At 39.1% G+C, this 19,521-nt stretch overlaps 1 protein-coding gene across 2 annotated transcripts in view; it reads right to left on the reverse strand.

Annotated features, from left to right (window-relative positions):
* Positions 1–19,521, reverse strand: part of Snap25 (synaptosome associated protein 25) — a 75,809-nt gene that overhangs the window by 22,140 nt on the left and 34,148 nt on the right. For both annotated transcript variants that reach the window (XM_051183292.1, XM_051183293.1), the window contains exons 2-3: positions 6,094–6,232; positions 4,017–4,058 (exon numbers count right to left, since the gene is read on the reverse strand). In XM_051183292.1, coding sequence (XP_051039249.1) covers positions 4,017–4,058; positions 6,094–6,165 — 114 coding nt within the window. In that variant the 5' untranslated portion in view covers positions 6,166–6,232. The remainder of the gene's footprint in view (positions 1–4,016; positions 4,059–6,093; positions 6,233–19,521) is intronic.

A 19,521-nucleotide genomic window follows, 5' to 3' on the forward strand; every position in this document is an offset into this window, starting at 1 on the left:
AGTATAGCCATCTCAAAGCTAATTCAGTTTATGGATGACTGAGTTGGATTCAATAGGGAATACATTCCAACGCTGGATTTGATTAAAAGGGAATCTCAGCATGTTTAGATGGGCTTCTATCCTCAGATCAACTTGCTTGATGTGGAATTCTCAAAGGAAAAGAAAGTTTTGGCAGGATGAAACTCAAGTGCTATATGTAGGAACCCATACTCTGAAATAGGGATCATGAAGATCATGTCTACAATTCCCTGCTGTGTCTCAAGAAAGCCACATAACAGCTGAATATCTAAAAGCCCTATGAATTAAAGAGGAAAATAAAGACAGTAGTAAAATGTGGCTATGTGTTAAATTAGCTAACATGTATTTGATTATAATGGTGATAATGATAGCTCTAAGCTCAATTGCTGGCACATGGTAGGTTCTCAATAAAGGTTTGAACTTAAATTTGGTTCCATTATTTTGCAGATGGCTTTATCAAAATAACTGTGTTGTTCTTATGAGATCTAGAAGACAGAGTGATAGAGATGGGGAAAATACTTCAAAGGAAGCAGAATATTACTCTCTCCAATACCTGGAAGACTTGTGTACTTTAAAGCCTAGATTGAGAGTGAGAGGAAGTGGCTCTAGTTTTACCTGAGCTCATTTTTTCATTTGGGTTTGACTTTGCTGGGGAAGTAGCCCATCTAAAAGGAGTTGGAAATGCTTCTTTTTATTTCTTTCTTTTGTGAATTATTTTTATTTTTAAAATGTGTTGATAAATTTATTTAGCCAATTGACCAAGTCAATATTTGTAGAATATTTTGTTTCTGTCCTTTTGGGGTACTTTCTCCAAACTTCAAGGCATCTTCCCTAAAACCTGAACATCCAGGCACTTTCTTGGACTCTGAAGGATGTCACATCTGCTTATTAAAAAGAACTGCCAACTTGATTTGATAAAATTTTGAACCAAAAGTCTCATATCTCCATCTGTGGCTTTTGCATGATTCTTTCCTTTTTATTGCCAAAGCATTTTGAAAGATAAGCTGGTATATAAAGAGATATGATGCTAGGACATTCATGAAATATTAGTGTTTCAGGAACTATTTCAAGCAGGCTCCGTGGTACTTTCAAATTTGCCTGCTTAAAGCAGTCTGACCTATACTGGCTCAAGCCTCATAGCACAAGACATTTTTACATTTAGCATCAGTACACTTAACATTTTTCTTCTCAAATATTTTATTCTGGAGAACATCTTAATGATTATCCTCCTAGATTTATTTTTCTCTCTTTTATTCTCCCAAGGCATGTATGGTCTTGCAGTAAACAATTTGTATTTTCTCTCCTGTCTCCAATGTTAGGTATTACATAAATATCCACTAAAATATATACACCCAAAGTAAGTTCCCAACTCCAGGCTGTGAACCGAGTGCTACCAAGTCTCTAACCTTTGTACTTGTTGTTGATATTTAGCTTTTCTGAAACTTCCCTCACTGACCTCTGAGTAACTTTAGATCATCCTTGAAATGCTGATGGTGACTTCTATTAAAATCCAGCTCCCCAAACTCCTCTGCTGTTTTACTATGGAGTTTATTAGGGATAGTGTAAAGCTGTACTTTCATGGGAAGCAGTCTATTTGCCTTAGGGAGACTTCCCAATTCCAGCAACCTTTCCTGTCTTTGAAACTGAATTCAATAAAAGTTTAGTTCAATTCAAATTATGTACCGCTGATGCATTTTTGGGTTGTGAGTAAGATCCTGGTATTTCAAAGCTTATATTTTCCAAATAATTTCTGCCCTTGATGAATATTTAATACTGATCCTCTTCAAAGAGAATTTCCTTTTTGATTGAAAATCAGAACATCATCTGAATAACCAATGCCCTAGACATGAGGAATGTTTCACTATAAATTTACAATGACCCAGGAGGAAGTAGAGCAAGCCAGTCTACTCTAATAATGCCCTGCTCACAATTTCCTAAGGATGGGATGTCTAATGGCCTTCTCTTACTTATTAGATGGAAGAGATTTCACCCATCTCTTTCATTCCTTGATCTAAGATCCAACTTCATGCTTGATCGAGAAACAATTTAGGAGAAAAAAACATATAATTTGAGAATCCTACTTCAATCAATGGAGCTTTTATTCTTAGAATAAATTAGAGCAAACAGATTTTTTTAAGACAGGCTGACACTACTTTCATTTTGAGAAGACATGCAAGAGAGAAGGGTTCATGTTTGCAAGACTCTGAAGGACAAAGGGCCAGTTTAAAGGGGTGCATTCCAATGCATTTATCCTACTGCTTTCCACAGTCTGGGCAATGTTTCAACATTGCACAACTGAGCAAACCAGAGACAGCTAGAAAGATGCACATCATATATACATGTATCTGCATAAGCAAGTAAAAAGTGAGTTCTCTGGTTTTTGGTTGTGAAGTGTATTGCGATAATAATAATGTAGCACACAATAAAGTAATTATAGCAGCTAACTAGTGAATTCCCTTCATGTTAATATCAGCTTATGTAAAAATGTTCCAAGCTCTTTATCTTTTTGTGTTTTGCTTGCAACAAATTGGAAAATAACACATTAATGCCAAATGGCCAGCACTCTTGGATTGAGGCTATCTGCCTCCTTCTTGGCATTTAAGCATTTCTGCATGAATAGTGTCCCTAGAACAGAGAAAAGCAGATATTTCCCTTCATTTAAAGTAGAAGGCTGCTCTCCTATGCTGCTGAGGCACTGTAGGGCTGCCTCTCTGAGGGGGCCCGTTTGTGCTGCATCCCAAGGTCTGTTTGTCATTGTTGAAATAACAGACTGCCCCCTCCCAGGGAATGCATCATTATTTCTCCCCACTCTTCATGTGGTCATTCACTTTTAGCCACACTTCACTCTTAGGTGAGGAGCTACAGCTTCAGGAATAAAGGAAGACAGCATTTGCTCCAGTGCTATAAGAGACAGCTGCCTTTTCTCTAAGCCTTTGTAAAATTCATCTCTTTTTTCCCCCTTCCCTTTCATGTCATTGCATAAGCAATTTATAGTAGCATAGGGTGAGTTGAATAGGCTCATTTAATCATTCTGCCAGAGAAAGCCCAAGATCTCTAGAAAAGATAATCACACATGAATTTATACATTGATAAGCAATCACATTCAAACCATGGCCAAAGCAGCATCTTGCTGAATAAAAACCATTAGGCTTGTTTTATTAGGTTAAGATAAATACAGTCCAGCTCTTTCTTTTTCTACTCCATCTCTCCCAATGGGAAAGTTCAATTAATCCATTTATTCTTCCTTGTTGACTGCTGTTCTACCAAATTGGAATGAGAAGATTTTATTGCAAATGCTCTTTTGATTCCATTATTGCTATCTGCCCTATTTTGCTCATTTAAAAATAGTTTGGGACTCATTAAACCGTGAATTACAAATGCTTTAGAAATGGATGTGCAATCCAGAGTCAGTCACACAAAAGAACTTTTATTCTTACTTAATTGAACTAGATTTTTCTCTTTATTGAAGATTTTTCCCATTTTTTCTTAAATTTTAGTGTTGCATACCAAATACAACAATTTCAAAAGATGATAAGCCTGCATCTAAGTTATAAATATAGTTGGAGTCAGACAAGATTTTTATATTAGCTGTAATATGTTACAACAAACTCGTTACAAATGAAGATTTTATGTAGGTAATTCCTTCATAGGTTAAGCACCACTCTGTCTGCTTACTGGGGCCCACTTTTGTGACTGTTGGGAATAGGAGCTTAGAAATGGTATGTTTCTCTGTACTATGCACTGCAGAGGTAGTCTGGGCTGGAGGGTGGTGAGGTCACCTTGATAACTAGCTAACAACTCATTCCAACATCTCCAGTATTTTCTCGTTTTCTGTTAGGCTACATGAATGTGTCCATATTGGAAGCCAGAGAGTCATGGCTTAGGCAATAAATAAATAAATAAATAAATAAATAAATAAATAAATAAATAAAATTGGAGCTAGGAATGAACGTGTCAACATGGGGACCTAGTTTCTGTTAATAGAATCCACTCCTTACCTCTTCAACCAGCTGCAGCATGCGACGGGTGCTTTCCAGGGACTAAGATGGAAAAACATAAACACTGTTAAGGGCAGTAACAGAGCACTAGGAAAGTCAGAAACACTTTCTTCATGTGAGAAACACAAAGGTCCCTATCACACATGACTTCAACTTTGCAACGGAAACACCAAACGTCTTTCCAGTCTTACTCTCTTTCCTATTGGGTTTGCTACATGATCAGATTTCCAAAAGCAATCATATGAAAGCTTATCGTCATAAAACCAAAACCATATGAGGCTGATCATGATATCAAAGGCAAGTAATCTGGACAAATAATTTTGTATGCTCCGGATGCCTGGAAAACTATCTCATATACTTCAAGGTCTACTTTGGCCTCCCTAGATTAGGGATATTGAATTTTAAACACAAACATAAGTTTCATGAGGAGAGATAAATTTAACAAGTTTCCTTTAAAACTCCTAGAAACACAACTGGAAGTTGTTATCAATACAAATTAAGCTGTCGCCTTAGGGTGAAAAAAAAAAATCAAGAAGGTTTGAAATAACCAGCCTGTAGGAGACAGCTGTAATTACGTTTATTCTTAGATAAGAAAAAGCGTGAAGAAAGGTCTGAGCTTGGCAGCTGGTCCCTCAGGCACAGCATCACCACTTTGTTCTCAGGTCCTTTAACATAGTTCCAATGCAACAACCAGTGTGATTTCTCAAAACCATGCTTTCAAGTAGCAAACTTATGTTGGCTGTGTTTCTGCAGGAGCTTGAAGGATGTGAATTTTTGCTGCAAACAACTTAAAGTGGACTCCCTTTTAGTAATAAAATGGCAATTAGCAGTTATGTGTTGGCAAATGCTTAACAACTGACTCTCTGGAAAAGAATGAATACCTTTATATATATTCGCATTTACTGTACTGATATGAAACACGAAGAACACAGAGTTGACACAGCATGCTTGGTTACCAATTCTGTGTAGCAGGTTGATTCTCACAGAAACCTCCTGTCAGTTTTTTGTGTAGTCTCTCTATGGCTCATTATATGATGAACTAGCATAATTCCATCATGGTCACTGGAACTAGATAACTTCACTTATGTTCATGAATAAGAAGAAACCGAAGCATCGAAGACTTATAGAAATAGACTCATTAGTAAAGAAGGTGTCTTGTTGCAAAACAAGTTTCCAAATAATGGAGGACTTCCTCAATTTTTTTATATTTGTAAAAATATTTGTATTATTTGAGAATGCCTTACAATGTATTTTGATTGTATTCACCTCCTCCACTCTTACCCCCAGCTCTTCCTTGATCCAATCCTACCTCCCCACCCCCCAGTTTTGTATAGTAATAACTACAGACATGCATACTTTAAGAGTTTTATCTAGATTATTAACATTTTCCCTTCTGTCTTAACTATAGGTAATCAACAAAACAATAAAGCAAGCGTGATTGATATTGTTTGCCAATGATTGGTTCTAAACAATTGTTTACTGTTTAGTTTCTGAGTGCAGTGTGCTAAACTGACCCTGCAGGTGAAAGCTGCATCAACACTGTTCTATGGGATTTTCACTTCTTACATACAGTGAATGTAAATGACTCAAGGGCATAGATAGCAGAAAAATGTGCTAAACTAACTACAAGCAATGAGTTTTGACCTCATAGTACCATGTCTTCAAATGTACATACACACACACATACACACACACACACACACATACACACACACACTACACCTAATTTTCAAATTATGTACTTCTGTTTTAATAATAGCCATACTTAGCAACCGTCCTGGAAAGTCCCTTAAAGTGTTAACATTCATCACTGAGGTAACTATGGCATGCTGTAAGACATCCAAAGATAGTTTTTCCTAGAGGACCCTGCCCTCTCAAATGTCTAGGATTCATGTCTTAGGGCTAAGACATTAATTTGTATTTGGGCCTTATAATCAACCTTGTTTAGCCTGTAGACATCTTAGAGAAAAAGGAAGTTCTTTCTTCACCTTTACAAAAATTGAGACATTGAAGAAGTCTTTTCTCAGAATCTGAATTCAAACCAGTTTTTGGCTTACCTCCTGCCTCTATCCCTTACCTCATCAGCCAGCTGGTCAGCCCTCCTCTGCATCTCCTCCAGCTCATTGCGCATATCTGCATCTTCAGCCATGGTAGTGGTAGGGGGTTGCTGGGCACCTGGACCACCAGCAAGTCAGCAATGCGTTTGGCTACAGAACCTGAGTAGAAGCAGATTGGAGAACATGAGAGCTAATATATATGAGTCCATACTAGAAAGTCTAAGTGTCACACTGTCACCAGGGTTTAAATAACTTCTGAACAGGAAGCCAAACTCAGACAAGAATTAACACAATTGTGTCAGTTCTCCAAAAAGTACCAGGAATGACTATTGTATCAAACCCATCACTAAAACAGACACATATTGGCATGTTTTGTGATAGTTTTGCATTGTAGTCCAGTTTGGCCTTGGTCTCACCGTCTTTCTGCTTTAGCTTTCAAGTGTTCAAATTACAGGTTGTAACACAAAAATAAAAGGATACAGAGCAGATATCGGGGTGCAACTTGATGATCAGGAAAGCAAAGCAGTCAAGGTCCCAGAGAGCTCTTAACTCTAACAACGCTGGGGTGTTCCTATTCTCGATGCATCTAGAGAATGAATGTCTGACACTGAGACCATGCTCTTGTCTTACATACCTCCCTAATGTTGGAATTAAAGATGTGTGATCCCATGTACTGACATCATCACTGTGTGAACTGTTCCTCTTTAGGACTGGATCAATCTTTTGTAGATCTGGGTAGCCTTGGACTCACAGAGATCTGTCTATGTTTTAATCTTAGTCTTAGGATTAAAGATGCGTACCACTACTTCCTAGCTTCTGGCTGCTGGGATTAAAGAGTATGTGACTGGGTTCTATGGCTTGTGGCTGACTTTGCTTTCTGAATCCACAGGCAAGATTTAATAAATCATAAATAATATATCACCCCCAAACAGGTTCACAAGAACATATATGGCATCATCTAGAGTATTTTTAAAGATGCAAACCATACAAAGCTTGGGAATTATGTGGTGGACAATGCAGGCCATTGTTGTTGTACTTTTTTTAATGTTACATTTATTTAGTTATATTTTGACAGTCTTATTGAGACACAATTGACATATTTAAATACATACATATTTAAATACAGCCCACATATATAAATCGTATGATTGTGAAACACTCAATAACCCACTGCTCTGAAAAAGAAAATGAGCCAGTCCATTAGTCTCCCAAATTTTCTGTATACTCTGTTATTCCACCTGTAATATATTCTTCACACCCTTCTGTGTCTAGGAAGTTGTTGACCTCATTTTTGTCACTATAGTTGATATGTCTTAGGATTATGTATAAATGAAATATTTGGTTTTTCCACTTGAAATTTACCCACATGATAGCACAAGTGCTAGACCATTCCTATTTGTTTGTGCATAGCATTCCATTGTATTTAGATGCATTCAGCATTGTTATTGGAGGTTGTCAAGATTGTGTGCAGATAAACAAATATTATTCAAAGTGGAATGAGTTCAGAGCCTTGAAATATGACCAGCCCACTTTGTGACTACTTATGTGAAACAAATACACAGGAGGATCCTGATTCTTCCAGAGCACACTTCTGTCTTTACTTCCCATTTTACTTCTTTCTTAAGTACTCACTGAGCACACCTGATATCATAGTGTCAGGGAGATAATGATGAACAAGAAAGATGAATTCACCACCTCCACAGAACGGCATTCTAATTGGGAAAAAGAAAATGAAGAGATTCTTACCGCATAAGTCAGGCATCATGCCTATGATGACATAGTGAGCCCCTCTAAGGGCTAATGTCCCCAAAAGAGACCAGAGGAAGAGTCTGAGATAAGTCTTTGATGCTATGCCAACATCTTTGGGCAGAACACCCGATGAAGGCCTGGGCATGTGAGATGGTCAAGCATGCAGTAGAATTTGTCTTTTTTCTTGCAGAGAACATGGTCTCTGAAGAATGGGTGCATAGTTAAGAATTACATTTCTAGTATTTTTGAGGAGATAGCTATGTAGCAAGAGATGGCCATCAGAAGTTGATATTGAACTTGCATTGTTTTCCTGTTAGCAAAAGCAGGGCGACAAAGGATGACTGAGCCACAGGATAGCAGGAACTTGGGTCCTCTGAATCCTTGAAGAGAAGAAAGCTAGCTGCTGACTAGAGACACTTGTGATTCCATAATTAACAACACACATCTCAAGAGCTACGCAACTGGATGTGTACGACACTGTCATACTACTTTCTTACTAAGATGGAATTCCTCTGGGATACAGAAGTGGTACATATTATAGCACCCTGCATTAACCAGCCCTATAAAGAAAGTCTTCTAATTGAGGAAGACTTAAACAGGAAGAATGCTAATGTGAACTAGGAACTGGTTGGCTGTGTGCAAGATCATCACTCTCCCTGACCTCTATTGCTTAAAGCTCATTTCTGAGCTTTTACATCATAGGTGTGTCAACTATAGAAAATTCTGATCATCTTTGTTTGCTAAGGATGCTGGTCCTTAATATTTAGACAGCCTGCTTGTGTAAAATATTCTCATACCCTTTGTTAAGAGTAGAGCCAATCTAGGCGCTGTTCCTTCTCTTCCCTTTAGTAATGGCTGAGGAGCCAGCTGGGCACTGGTGGAAGCAGAAACCAGGGAAACTGGCAGAGTGTGGAGGTGCTGGTCTCCAAGCAGCAGATCTCCCGGGATTGCCACCAGAGAACAAGCACGAACACATCTAACCTTGGCTCTCTTTGTGATGTGCTATTTCTTCTTTCTTGAGTCATCTCCTTCAGTGAACTACTACTTGCTTTTGCTCTTTGTTGGGTAGGGAGTGTATTAGAAAGCAGGGTTCATGTGCTTTCAACCCTACAGTAAACTGCCATTTCCCACTCTACTGGGCTCAGTTGTGGGTGAGATTTAGTTCTCTCTCTCTCTCTCTCTCTCTCTCTCTCTCTCTCTCTCTCTCTCTCTCTCTCTCTCTCTCTCACACACACACACACACACTTCCTGTCTACAGTGTTTCCTTGGTGATCTTTTAAAGTTGCTATTCTCAGCAGGAGAAAAACAGCTGTATGCTCCTGGCTCCCAGGCTGCCAGCCACCTGCCAGGGGGCTGGTTGATGGGCAGGTGGCAGGCTGGCAGGGAAGCCATGTGGTAGATGTTCTTGTATTCCTCGCTTTCACAATTTCCCCACTCCCACCCCCCACCAGGAGTTCCCATACCTTTGTCTCATTCTCACATGCATGCTTGTCAGTGTCTTGGATGGATGGATGGTGAGTGACAGATCTCAGATACACAACATTTTAAAGCAGAGAAAGCAATGACAGCCCTCCTGATGAGAACAGCCAGACAAGAGGCCACTTGCTGGGATGTTTGTCACTACTATTAGATAAATTGTTCCTACAAATCCCAAGCCCATGCATGATTGCATTCTAGGAGACAGGCATCATGGTAACTAGCAGTCATTTCAGTGGCTGAGAGGTTGTTAATAGGGACATAAAATCACTCAGGTAGCATGGAACCTTCATTGCCTAAGCTGGTGGTATGGCCCAAAGGAACAAATCTCACATTGTAAGGGAGGATACAGGGAATTAGCCTCTCAAAAGGCCTCTGAAGCTCTGATGTAAGACAAGCCCTTGCTGATGATTTCAAACCACCAATGCAGAGTCTGGCCCTTACTAGGTGTTTACTTCCTGTTAGTTGACTTTGGAATGGATGGATGTATTATCACAGCAGTCCTTTTAAGGCTCCAAAATCAGCATTTTCAGCTTAAAGTTTAAGACAATGATACTGTAACTCCTGCAGGAGTCAGCATCACCAGAAAGCTCTTTAGGGATGGCTTAGTCATTAAAACTCCAGAGGTTCCAATTTGCTGGGTTTGAGTTGCAGTCCTAGATTTTATGTCTCTACAAACACGCAGGAGGCGTGAATGCTGCTGCTCTGCAGACCACATCTGGCCTTCTTACAGCTAGAGCATCAGTGTCACTAGATAGGGTCAAAAATGGCTTTGCAGTTACACAAATGGGGCATTAGCATGAATAAATCAGTCAAGGGTTATGTAGCAACACAGCTCTCACCTCAAAGAGAGTAAGTGTGGTGAGATATTGTTTATAATTTATTCAAGCTTGCCTGAGGATTCAGAAAGCAGTCAGCCACAGGCCATAGAAGCCAAGCACACACCTTTAATACTAGCAGCCAGAAGCTAGGAGGTGGTGGTACACACCTTTAATTCTAGGACTCAGGATTAAGAAATAAACATATCTCTGTTTATCTACACAAATCTACACAAAAATGAGTCAGTCTAAAACAGAGTTATACCTCACACTTTTAATCCCATCATTATGGAAGTATATAAGACAGAAGCAAGGTCTCAGAGAGGCAATTATTCTCCAGCCACATTGAAGTTAGGAAAATATTCATTCACCAGCCATGCTGAGGAGAGGCAGCAGTCTGAGGCTTGGTGAGAGCTCATGGAGACAGGATCAGCCCATTCAGTCTGAGGTAGAGGTAAGAAGCTAATAGCCAGCTGCTTTGCTTTTCTGATATTCAGCTTGAAATTTGAACCCCAATATCAGCCTCAGGGTCATTTATCAATTTGTGTTACAAGTAAGAGACAGTAAGAGAGAAAGAGACTCTGAACCTGAATTTGGGTTATTGTGACCCAGGACATAGGCTTAGGTTACTGTGATATCCGTTGTTCCAATGTGGAAGTAGTTTCAGAAAGTTTTTAATGGTCATGGAACAAATAAAACTATATATCAAGGCATTTCTAATATCTGTTGGTAGAAACATCAGAGATGCAGCTACATTGAGGTGGAGGAATCTAATAGGCCTCAGATGTTGTTTGATAACATCCTTAACTCTGATTAGTAGAGAATAGGGTTTCCTTAAGTTAATGTATTACAAAGGCTCTTATCTATTTATCAGGATGTCATGTCTGACTGAAAGGTGAACAATAAGTAGCTCTTTAGGGAGATAAAAAAAGTTGAGAGAAATTTAATTAGGCTCTGGTCCTGCAACATCCCAACCTCTCTATAGTCCTTACAGTTTAGTCAGTTAATCGGCTGTGTAGACAGCTTCATTCCAGAGATTCTCACCTTCCCAGTCCTCTGCACCAAAACCGTCTTGCTGTTTGTTTTTGTGTGTGACTTAGGCTAAGCCCTGCCCCCCCCCCATTTTTAAATGGTTGGAAGGTTTTGAGATTAAAAGATTGTGAGATGCAAATTATGATACTCAAATTCTAGGGTCTATAAATAAAAGTTTTATTTGAGCATATGTTTGTCTACTCCTATATTCACTGTCAGTGGCTTCTTCTATGCCACAGGGGCCCACAAAGCTGAACATATTTGCTAGCTGGCTCTGCAAAACAATAAATTTGTGGATTCAAGCAAATAAACATAGAAACAAACAAAACCAGGAATCCTTAAATATTCATTATCAGCCTCTAATATCTCCAGAGAATTGTATATTTACTACAGATGAATACTATGTAGGGCATTTTTTGTTTCTGTTCAATTCTGCATGCAATGTCCATTCAATGAAACTTCCCATGGTATTTCTTGGAACATATTCTAAAATAAGAATGATGTGTGGAGCAAAACTACAAAATATAAAAATGAGTTTGCCTTTGATTGACTATGCCAACAGAATTTTAGGATTGCAGATCAGATTTAACTCTTGCAATTAATTGTGAGGTGATGGGGTGTCCTCACAACCTCATGGAGATTTTAATTTTCATGGTTAGCTGTAGACAAAGGCTCGAGCCTCAGCAGCAGCACTGAACTCTTTATATCAGAAACAGACTCATCTGAAGGCCTACCACAGTTTTGGTACATGGGGAAAAGCTAGCAAGCTGCTGTAGTTATTATTTGGTGTCAGGGGTAATTTGTAAAGTTTTCCATTTGTTACCACAGATAAGCATGCCTGGAATTCATTAGAAGGGAGGGATGGTGCTAAGTTCCCATCTGGAATGCTCCTCAAAGACCTGTGTGTTGGAGGTTTGTCCTTCAGCTTGGCACAAATGCGATGTGGTGGAACATTTAGTAGGTAAGGAAGTTAGGTCATTGGGAATGTGCATCCAATTGGAATTCTGGGACCCTTGTTCTTCCCTCCCTTGCTCCCTCCCTCCCTCCCTCCCTCCCTCCCTCCCTCCCTCCCTTCCTCCCTCCTTCCTTCCCTCTTCCCTCTTTCCCTCTCTCCTTCCCCTTCCCTTCTCCCTTTTGATTCCTAGCTTTCAAGATTTGATTCATAGCTGCCTCTGCTGTGTGCTCCCAACATAAGGTATTGCTTCACCATATCCCCAATCAACAGGGCCAATTAATTGTCAGCAGAAATCTAGAAAACTGAAGATCAAACCAAATGTTCTCTCTACGTTGATTGTTTTAGGAAGTTTATCATAGTGGCAGTGTGGTAACATAACCATGGAGAGCTTCCCCACTGTTAAAGGACTTAGTTAAGTGCAGTAGCATAAAACCTCTTAGTCTATTCTCAGAGATCCCTGGGTCAGGGAGGAAGAGGTGAGTGTGAATATTGGAGTGTGTGGCTTGATTTTTTAAGGTGAACAGAGTTATGGCTATCATGCTATGAGCATTGTGCCATGGCGCAAGAGCATGTTTTAGACAGGGTAAGGAGCTAGCAAGTGGTTTCTTTCTATGTCTCTTCTTTTAATTAATAAAACAAATCAACAAATTTATATAAATCAATGCTTACTATTCCAATGTCTCAGAGAGCTAAAACATATATTTGATGTCTCCCACTGCTAGCCACTTGAATAAAGGATCTCTTGTTTGTAAGGATGGTATGTTTTTTAAAACCAGTTAGTCTATGAATGGAAAGCCAAAGGAAGAACAAAGGAACTTTCTAATTGTGCTGAATAACATTCACAGAAGCTTACTTTGTCACTTGTACTCTATCTAAGCTTTATGATGATGCAAGCATGACCAACACACTGTGCTTAGAAGAAAAGACTGGCTCTCTGCTGAGATGTAAGTCAAGAGTATGGATCATTTTCAATACCAAATACTCTCAAGGCATATTTATTCTCCGAGCAAGTTGTATGAATATTTTTCCTTTTAATTAAAGCCTGAATACTATTTTATTTTTAGTTTTACTACCATATTAGAGATTGTGCAATGACTAAATCAGGCCATCCTTTTTTTGAGCTGCCCAATTTTCATAACCTCCAGCTACATTTGCTTCAAATTGATTGAAAGTCTACGCAAAAGTATTCTTAGGGGTCCCAGTTGTATACTGCCCTCTGAGAGGGGCCAAACTGGCTAACTTCCACAAGAAAAACCTTTCTGAGGAAAGCTAAAGCAAGATGGTTAATAAGAAACACACCTGGCACTGTCCATCTCTGCAAAAGACAGAGGGCAAAAGCACAGAGTAGGGCTGGTCTGGTGACTGTCTTTTTACTCATATGAAAATGATTAAGTGAGATTTATGCTCCAATTCTAAAGCAAAAATAAGACCAAAGAGTACTTTTGACAAATAGCATATGGCAGTTCTCTGTTTACTTGTCAGTGCTGGTTACATTTAAAAGTAAAGTCATCCTCACCCAGCACCCTTACAGAACAAAGCCAAGCCAATTGCCTATTTAATGGCCATTTCTCTTGGGTCTGGTGGTACACAGCTTTAACCCCAAAACTCAGGAGGCAGAGGCAGGTGGATCTTTATGAGTTCCAGGCCAGCCTGGTCTGCACAATGAGTTACAGGCCATCCCAGGCTACATAGTGAGACCTTATCTCAAAAAGAAAAATGAATAATTAAGTATAAAATAAAATAGGCATTTCTTAAATCTGCTGTAGCTGAGATTTAAATTTTTTGGTGTGTGGCTAGATTTGTGTCTCTGAGAATAGATTTTTAAATATGCTTGTGGATAAACTCAACTTTCTTTTTCCTAGTGGATCCTGCTGGTATCAATCCATTTCTTAATTAAGTCAAAGGACTGTATCTCAGATATGATGGATACATGGCACATGGATAAATTATTATTCCTTACACATCTATTGCATATGCATGATCTGGTTAAAGGATAGGTTACAGATGTTCAGGACAGGACCTTTCATAGCATGGTCTGAGGGTGCCTGGTCTCCAAACCTTTTTATTAAGTTACATCAACTAGTGAAACGGATCTGTTAAAGTAGTGCTAGAATCTGCATTCTCAACAGCAACAAGTTCTTCTTATTCACCTCCCCCATCACCATCACCTGCTAGTGGCAGTATCTTCATGTAGCTGAATGTCACTACAAGCACTCAATGGGACATTCTGGTAGTTCCAAGATAAAATTATCTCAGAAGCATGTGGTCCTCCAGCTTGTTGTTATCTGGAGTGATGGGTGGCCTCCTTATTTTTCAACTTTTTTTTTTCAATATGATGATGTTTGTTCATGCTTTGGCATCATGAACACACAAATAAAGAAGAACCTGCCTGAAGAACCATCTCAAATGACAGATGCTTAAAGAGCTCACAAAATGCCTTCCCCGAAACCCAGAATCTCTCAGGCACTGAGCATCTTCAGAAATGTACTTCCTATTCAAGTCTGGATTGGTTATTTCCCAGATCATCCTACTATATGCCAGTCCTGATTTGGATTCCATCGGAATACCTGATCTACACACAGCTTTGACCTCCTTTCTTCTAAGAAGGGAAGTCTGCCTCTCGCATGAGCCCTGTCTTGGTTATATATAGCTGATAGAGAGCTTTGGTTTGGATTTTCTCTATAAGGGTGTTGGATAATGGGTGGCCTTATATTTAAATGCAACCAGCATTGGAATTCCTTAATTGCAATGGGGCAGTCAGCCACAACTAGTACTGATTATGACTAAATGTCCCCATTTCAAAAATGCCAATGTTTCTTTGTCTGTTTTGCAAATGTGGCTAAGTGAGTATTTAGTGCTATAGTTTGTATTCTGCAGTGGTTCCTGATTGTTTACTTAGGAGCCAAAGCATGGCAGACTAATTTCACTAGGAAAAGGGGCAGACAGAACTGAACCCTGTCTCAATTATCCTGATCATAGTTTAAGCAAACCACAGTTCATTCACTGAGCTACTGTCTTCTCATTGAGTTTGAAACGAGGACAGCCACATCCAGCAAGTAGCTGGAGACAAATCACTACCTCTTAGCAATGACTTTCAGGGCTCTGCCTGAAGTATTTTGGTCTAAGTGTCTGTCCTCTGCCTTACCTGTGAAGGGCCAATGAAAATGCTCCGTTTCTAAATGTTATATTGGTTCATGAGACAAGGGCTAGAATGTTGGTACAACATTAATTCATTAATTAAAAATTAAAACACAAGTCTTGCTAATTCTCAAATGAATTCCATTCAAGAGTCATGAATGAACTCTGTTCAAGCCAAGATTGAACATAAAGGACCCGCATGGTCTTTCAAATGAAGTCATTTCTGTTGCCATATGAGTCAACAGTTAGCAAGAAGTTCCACATATTCCAGCTCACTAACAGCATTTGGCTTCAGCTATAGAGTTGTCTGGTGCACTGTTCAGCTACCCTACTGGGTCTTTGTGCCTGCCTCCCTACTCACCACACTGCCTACACCTATGACCCTTTCTTATAAAGACTACCCAGGGGTGTTTCATCTAATTCACTGAGAACTGCAAGTGCCTGAGACTTTTAATCTTCCAGGCCTGCAACTGGGGGTGGGCACATAACACAAAAGCCTAGCCTTAAAACTGCAAGGTACAACATGCATTGCAGAGATTCCCGAAGCCTACACCAAGGCTGGAGCCCGGGCTGCGTCAATTCTTGTTTGGCTTCTGTCCATCACCTGTTCCTTCCCACTGCATTCCCAGAATTCTTCCTTAATATACCACTTGCTCATCAATCTTTGTCTAGGAGAATGCTTCCGTTGAACTCAATCTAAGGGCAACTTCCATTTACTTGTGAGTCATATTTTATTATGTATTCCACACATTTAAAATATCAATAAATCATCGTATCAGGAAAAAATGGGGAAGGAGAAAATTTTCATTCTAGCCATGCTAAAAAATATGGTAAATCAGGGCTGGCCTTAATTACTTGGATTTGAAGACTCCACACACAGACTATCACAGAATGGTCAGCACGCAAAGGTCTTCCTCATAGGAAGAAAGGAAGTTCAGAGAGGTACAATAATTTGGCCATCCAAAGCATGACTCTTACAATGCTCAGTCTATGGATTAACTTCAAGGCATTGCTGATAAAAAAATAGAAGGAAACTCAGAAGGAAGGAACCTGTCTGCTCTCATGGATGTTATCTTCAGAATGTGACAGAAAACAGTGACTGAAGCTGATGGGTTTGGTGCCTTTCCTGCTGCTACACTGATTTTGACATGATGTGCTGTCTGTTATTGGCCCAGGACCAAAGGGGCTGAGGCATCTTGCAATGGAACTTTCAAAACAGTAAGCCAAAGTCAACCTTTTTTTTTTTTTTTTTAATAAATTGATTGTCCAGTATTTGTTACAGTAACAGAATCTAACATGGTGTGATTTCTTTGAGTTTTATACTAGGATTGCATCTTCTATCCAATAAACATTTGAGTAAAAAAGAGAGTTCACACAGAGGTTCCTTTCCTTGATAAAATTCATATCTAGTTTCAAAGTGATGAAGTAGGAGACCATACCTTTGCCTAACTTAGCTACTTCTACTATAATAATTACCGAATATTACCTAAGTGGCAGAAAAAAATTGAAATAGAGTCCAAGGAGAAAATTACCAGCACTGGAAAGAAGTGATATAGCATTTGGCCAGATGAAGAACATCCTAAGAGAGCTGTAGCTGTGTGTTGGAGAACTTGGAAGAAATAAAATTAGTGGATACATTTATTTATGGGATGGTATGTAATACTGTATCTACCTTCCCTTCTAACTTGGAAATTTTGGCTCTGTGAAGAAAGCCAAAGCATCACACATGATGTTAATGCCATAATCGCACATCCCTTCATAAGCACAAGGCTCATTGTAGCCACCTATTAGCTTGAACAAATGCTTCCGTTTGCTTCTTTGGTATCAAGTTCTTCCACAAAACTACATGGAGATTAGATCATGAGGGACTGAATTCTTTCTACATACTTGTTCTTTTTTCAGGGCTGGCAAATCCTGGGCTGGTGACAGGAACGAAAGTGACACCCTAGTTGATATTTTTCAAACAAATCATTTCAGTCAATAGTAGACATTTATAACTTTCACCTTTGGTGAAAAGGTCCCCCACATTTTTTTTTTTTTTGTTTTGTTTTGGTTTTGGTTTTTTGGCTTTGCAGTAATGCCATTGCTAATGTCCCTCCTTGAAGTTAAGACTTGCCACAACCTCCTTCCATACAGAGCTCCCGCATTCCACCCTGCCTTTACAGTTAAGGGAAGAGACTCACTGGAAAGTTATTGGATTTGGAAGTTGCTTTAAAAGGAAGCGTCCTAGTTCACATTCTAGCTTTTTTTTTTTTTTTTTCCCCAGGCCATTAAGTGTTTGACACAAAGAGTGGGGTACATAAAAGGAGTCCCAGCCAAAGAGTCTGGAGTCTCTGCTAATGGCAGAAGGGCTCCAAATGATGATAAAGTGCCCCTGAAGTGATTTGTGTGAGTCAATGGGGGACAGAAGACCAATTTATCAAATTAGATTTACCCCAATCTCCATTCACTTAAGATAAGTCACTGGCATGATTGCGACTGCGTCAGTGTGCAAATTTCCCTTCTCCAGTTACACAGCTTGTCATTCCATGTCCTTAACATGGAGAGAGTTTAAAAGGCACTTCAGATTAGGCCTTGTAGGCTAAGGCTGGAACATTTCTGTAAGTCACACGGAGAGTATTTCCTTTAAAGACAGACAGGAAGCTTTCTGTGTGAGATGATTTTGCCAGGGTCTGCAGTCAGGAGGAGCTGTTTATTTTCTATCTCCAAATCCACGTTTAACCTTGGGTAGTTTCAAAGGCATTCGGTTCAGATTTAACACACAGCTCCCAAGAGAGTACAGAAGGATCATGTCAAAGATTAATGTAACTCTCTAGTGAGGAAACCCAACCAGATGGGAGAGACAGTTTGAAGATGACCTATATATGATGTTGGGAAAAGATTCCCCACACAGTCATAGACTAGGCCAGTATCTTGTAGGGCATCGAGGTGACAGCTCTGTAGTTCTGTGGTACAGTAGAGAGAAACCGCAAACACTTTTGTCACACACTAATTCCACATCAGCAAACATGAATTTCATGGAGAGTGGCAATGATTAAAATTTATTTTTTTCAACTGTATAGTAAGTTAAATAAGGGGAGTTAGATAATCAGTAAGTGAATCCATTCAATATTGCATCAGTGTGACAAATAGAACACATGCTTCCGTTATATGGCTTTACTTCTAAGGTTTTACATCATAATTTTTCTTAAAGATGCAAGCAAGCTAGTTTCACCCTGTGAACAATGGGTTAAATCTGACATTGGCTGCCAAGTAACTTGATTTTTTTGAAAAACTTAATGGGTATCCTTGGTGTCTCTGAAGGTACTAAGTGAGAAGTGTATTTTTAAAATGTTATATTAAAGATTATCAAACTCGAGAAGGGAAATAAAAATCTCCTGGGGAGCCTCAATAAGAGTCCACTGCCAGGTCACAACCATTCCAGGCCAGTTCAAAAACCTTTGAGAAAGGATCCCGGATCCCAGGAAGCAGTTTATATGAAAATTCACCAGGAAGCCAAAAAACAGCGCTCTCTCTCTCTCTCTCTCTCTCTCTCTCTCTCTCTCTCTCTCTCTCTCTCTTTCTCTCTCTCTATGTGTGTGTGTTTGTGTGTGGTAGGTGAGGCATAAGCTTTTTTTGAAATTATCACGTTTTTCTTTGACTACCAATCCTATTATGAAATTTGGCATTCAATATTGATCAAATGCCACTTTAAAAGTCTCAACTGTGTCCCATCATATAATTTTATGATTTATTTGATTAGCCTACTATTACAGGGTATTTAGTGTTTTGTCCACCTATCTATCTGTCTGTCTGTCATCTGTCTCCCTTTCCAGTTTTCTTTCTTGTAATAATAAACTAGATTGCTACAAGTATATGTACAGAGAAACTTTAGTACATCTTCTCTTATTCCCTTACCCATTAGAGTAGACTCACGGGCCAAGGAAAATGAGTGTTTAAAAACATCTGAAACTATTGCTTTTCACGGAGTCTTACCAGTGCACTCTTTTAAACTTGCATTTTCTTTAATTTGATTTTTAAAATATTTTACATCACAGGAATAATTGAAAACTTCCAGGGGTATTTTTAAGTTCAGCTTTTCTAACCCTCACAAATATAGCTTTCTGTATAAACGGAAAAAGTCCAAAGAATGACTGCAATTTTTCTCAACTGTTCCTTGTCAATAAGGCCTTTTCTTCTCATGAGTGCCAACAGCTAGAAGTTTAAAACAAAGCACAGTAGTTGAAGAATAGGGCTTCACACTTTGATCAGCAAAGCTGAAATAAAAAATACCAGGTTAT

The sequence above is a fragment of the Phodopus roborovskii genome, unplaced genomic scaffold, assembly GCF_943737965.1.
Source record: "Phodopus roborovskii unplaced genomic scaffold, PHOROB, whole genome shotgun sequence".
Lineage (NCBI taxonomy): Eukaryota > Metazoa > Chordata > Mammalia > Rodentia > Cricetidae > Phodopus > Phodopus roborovskii.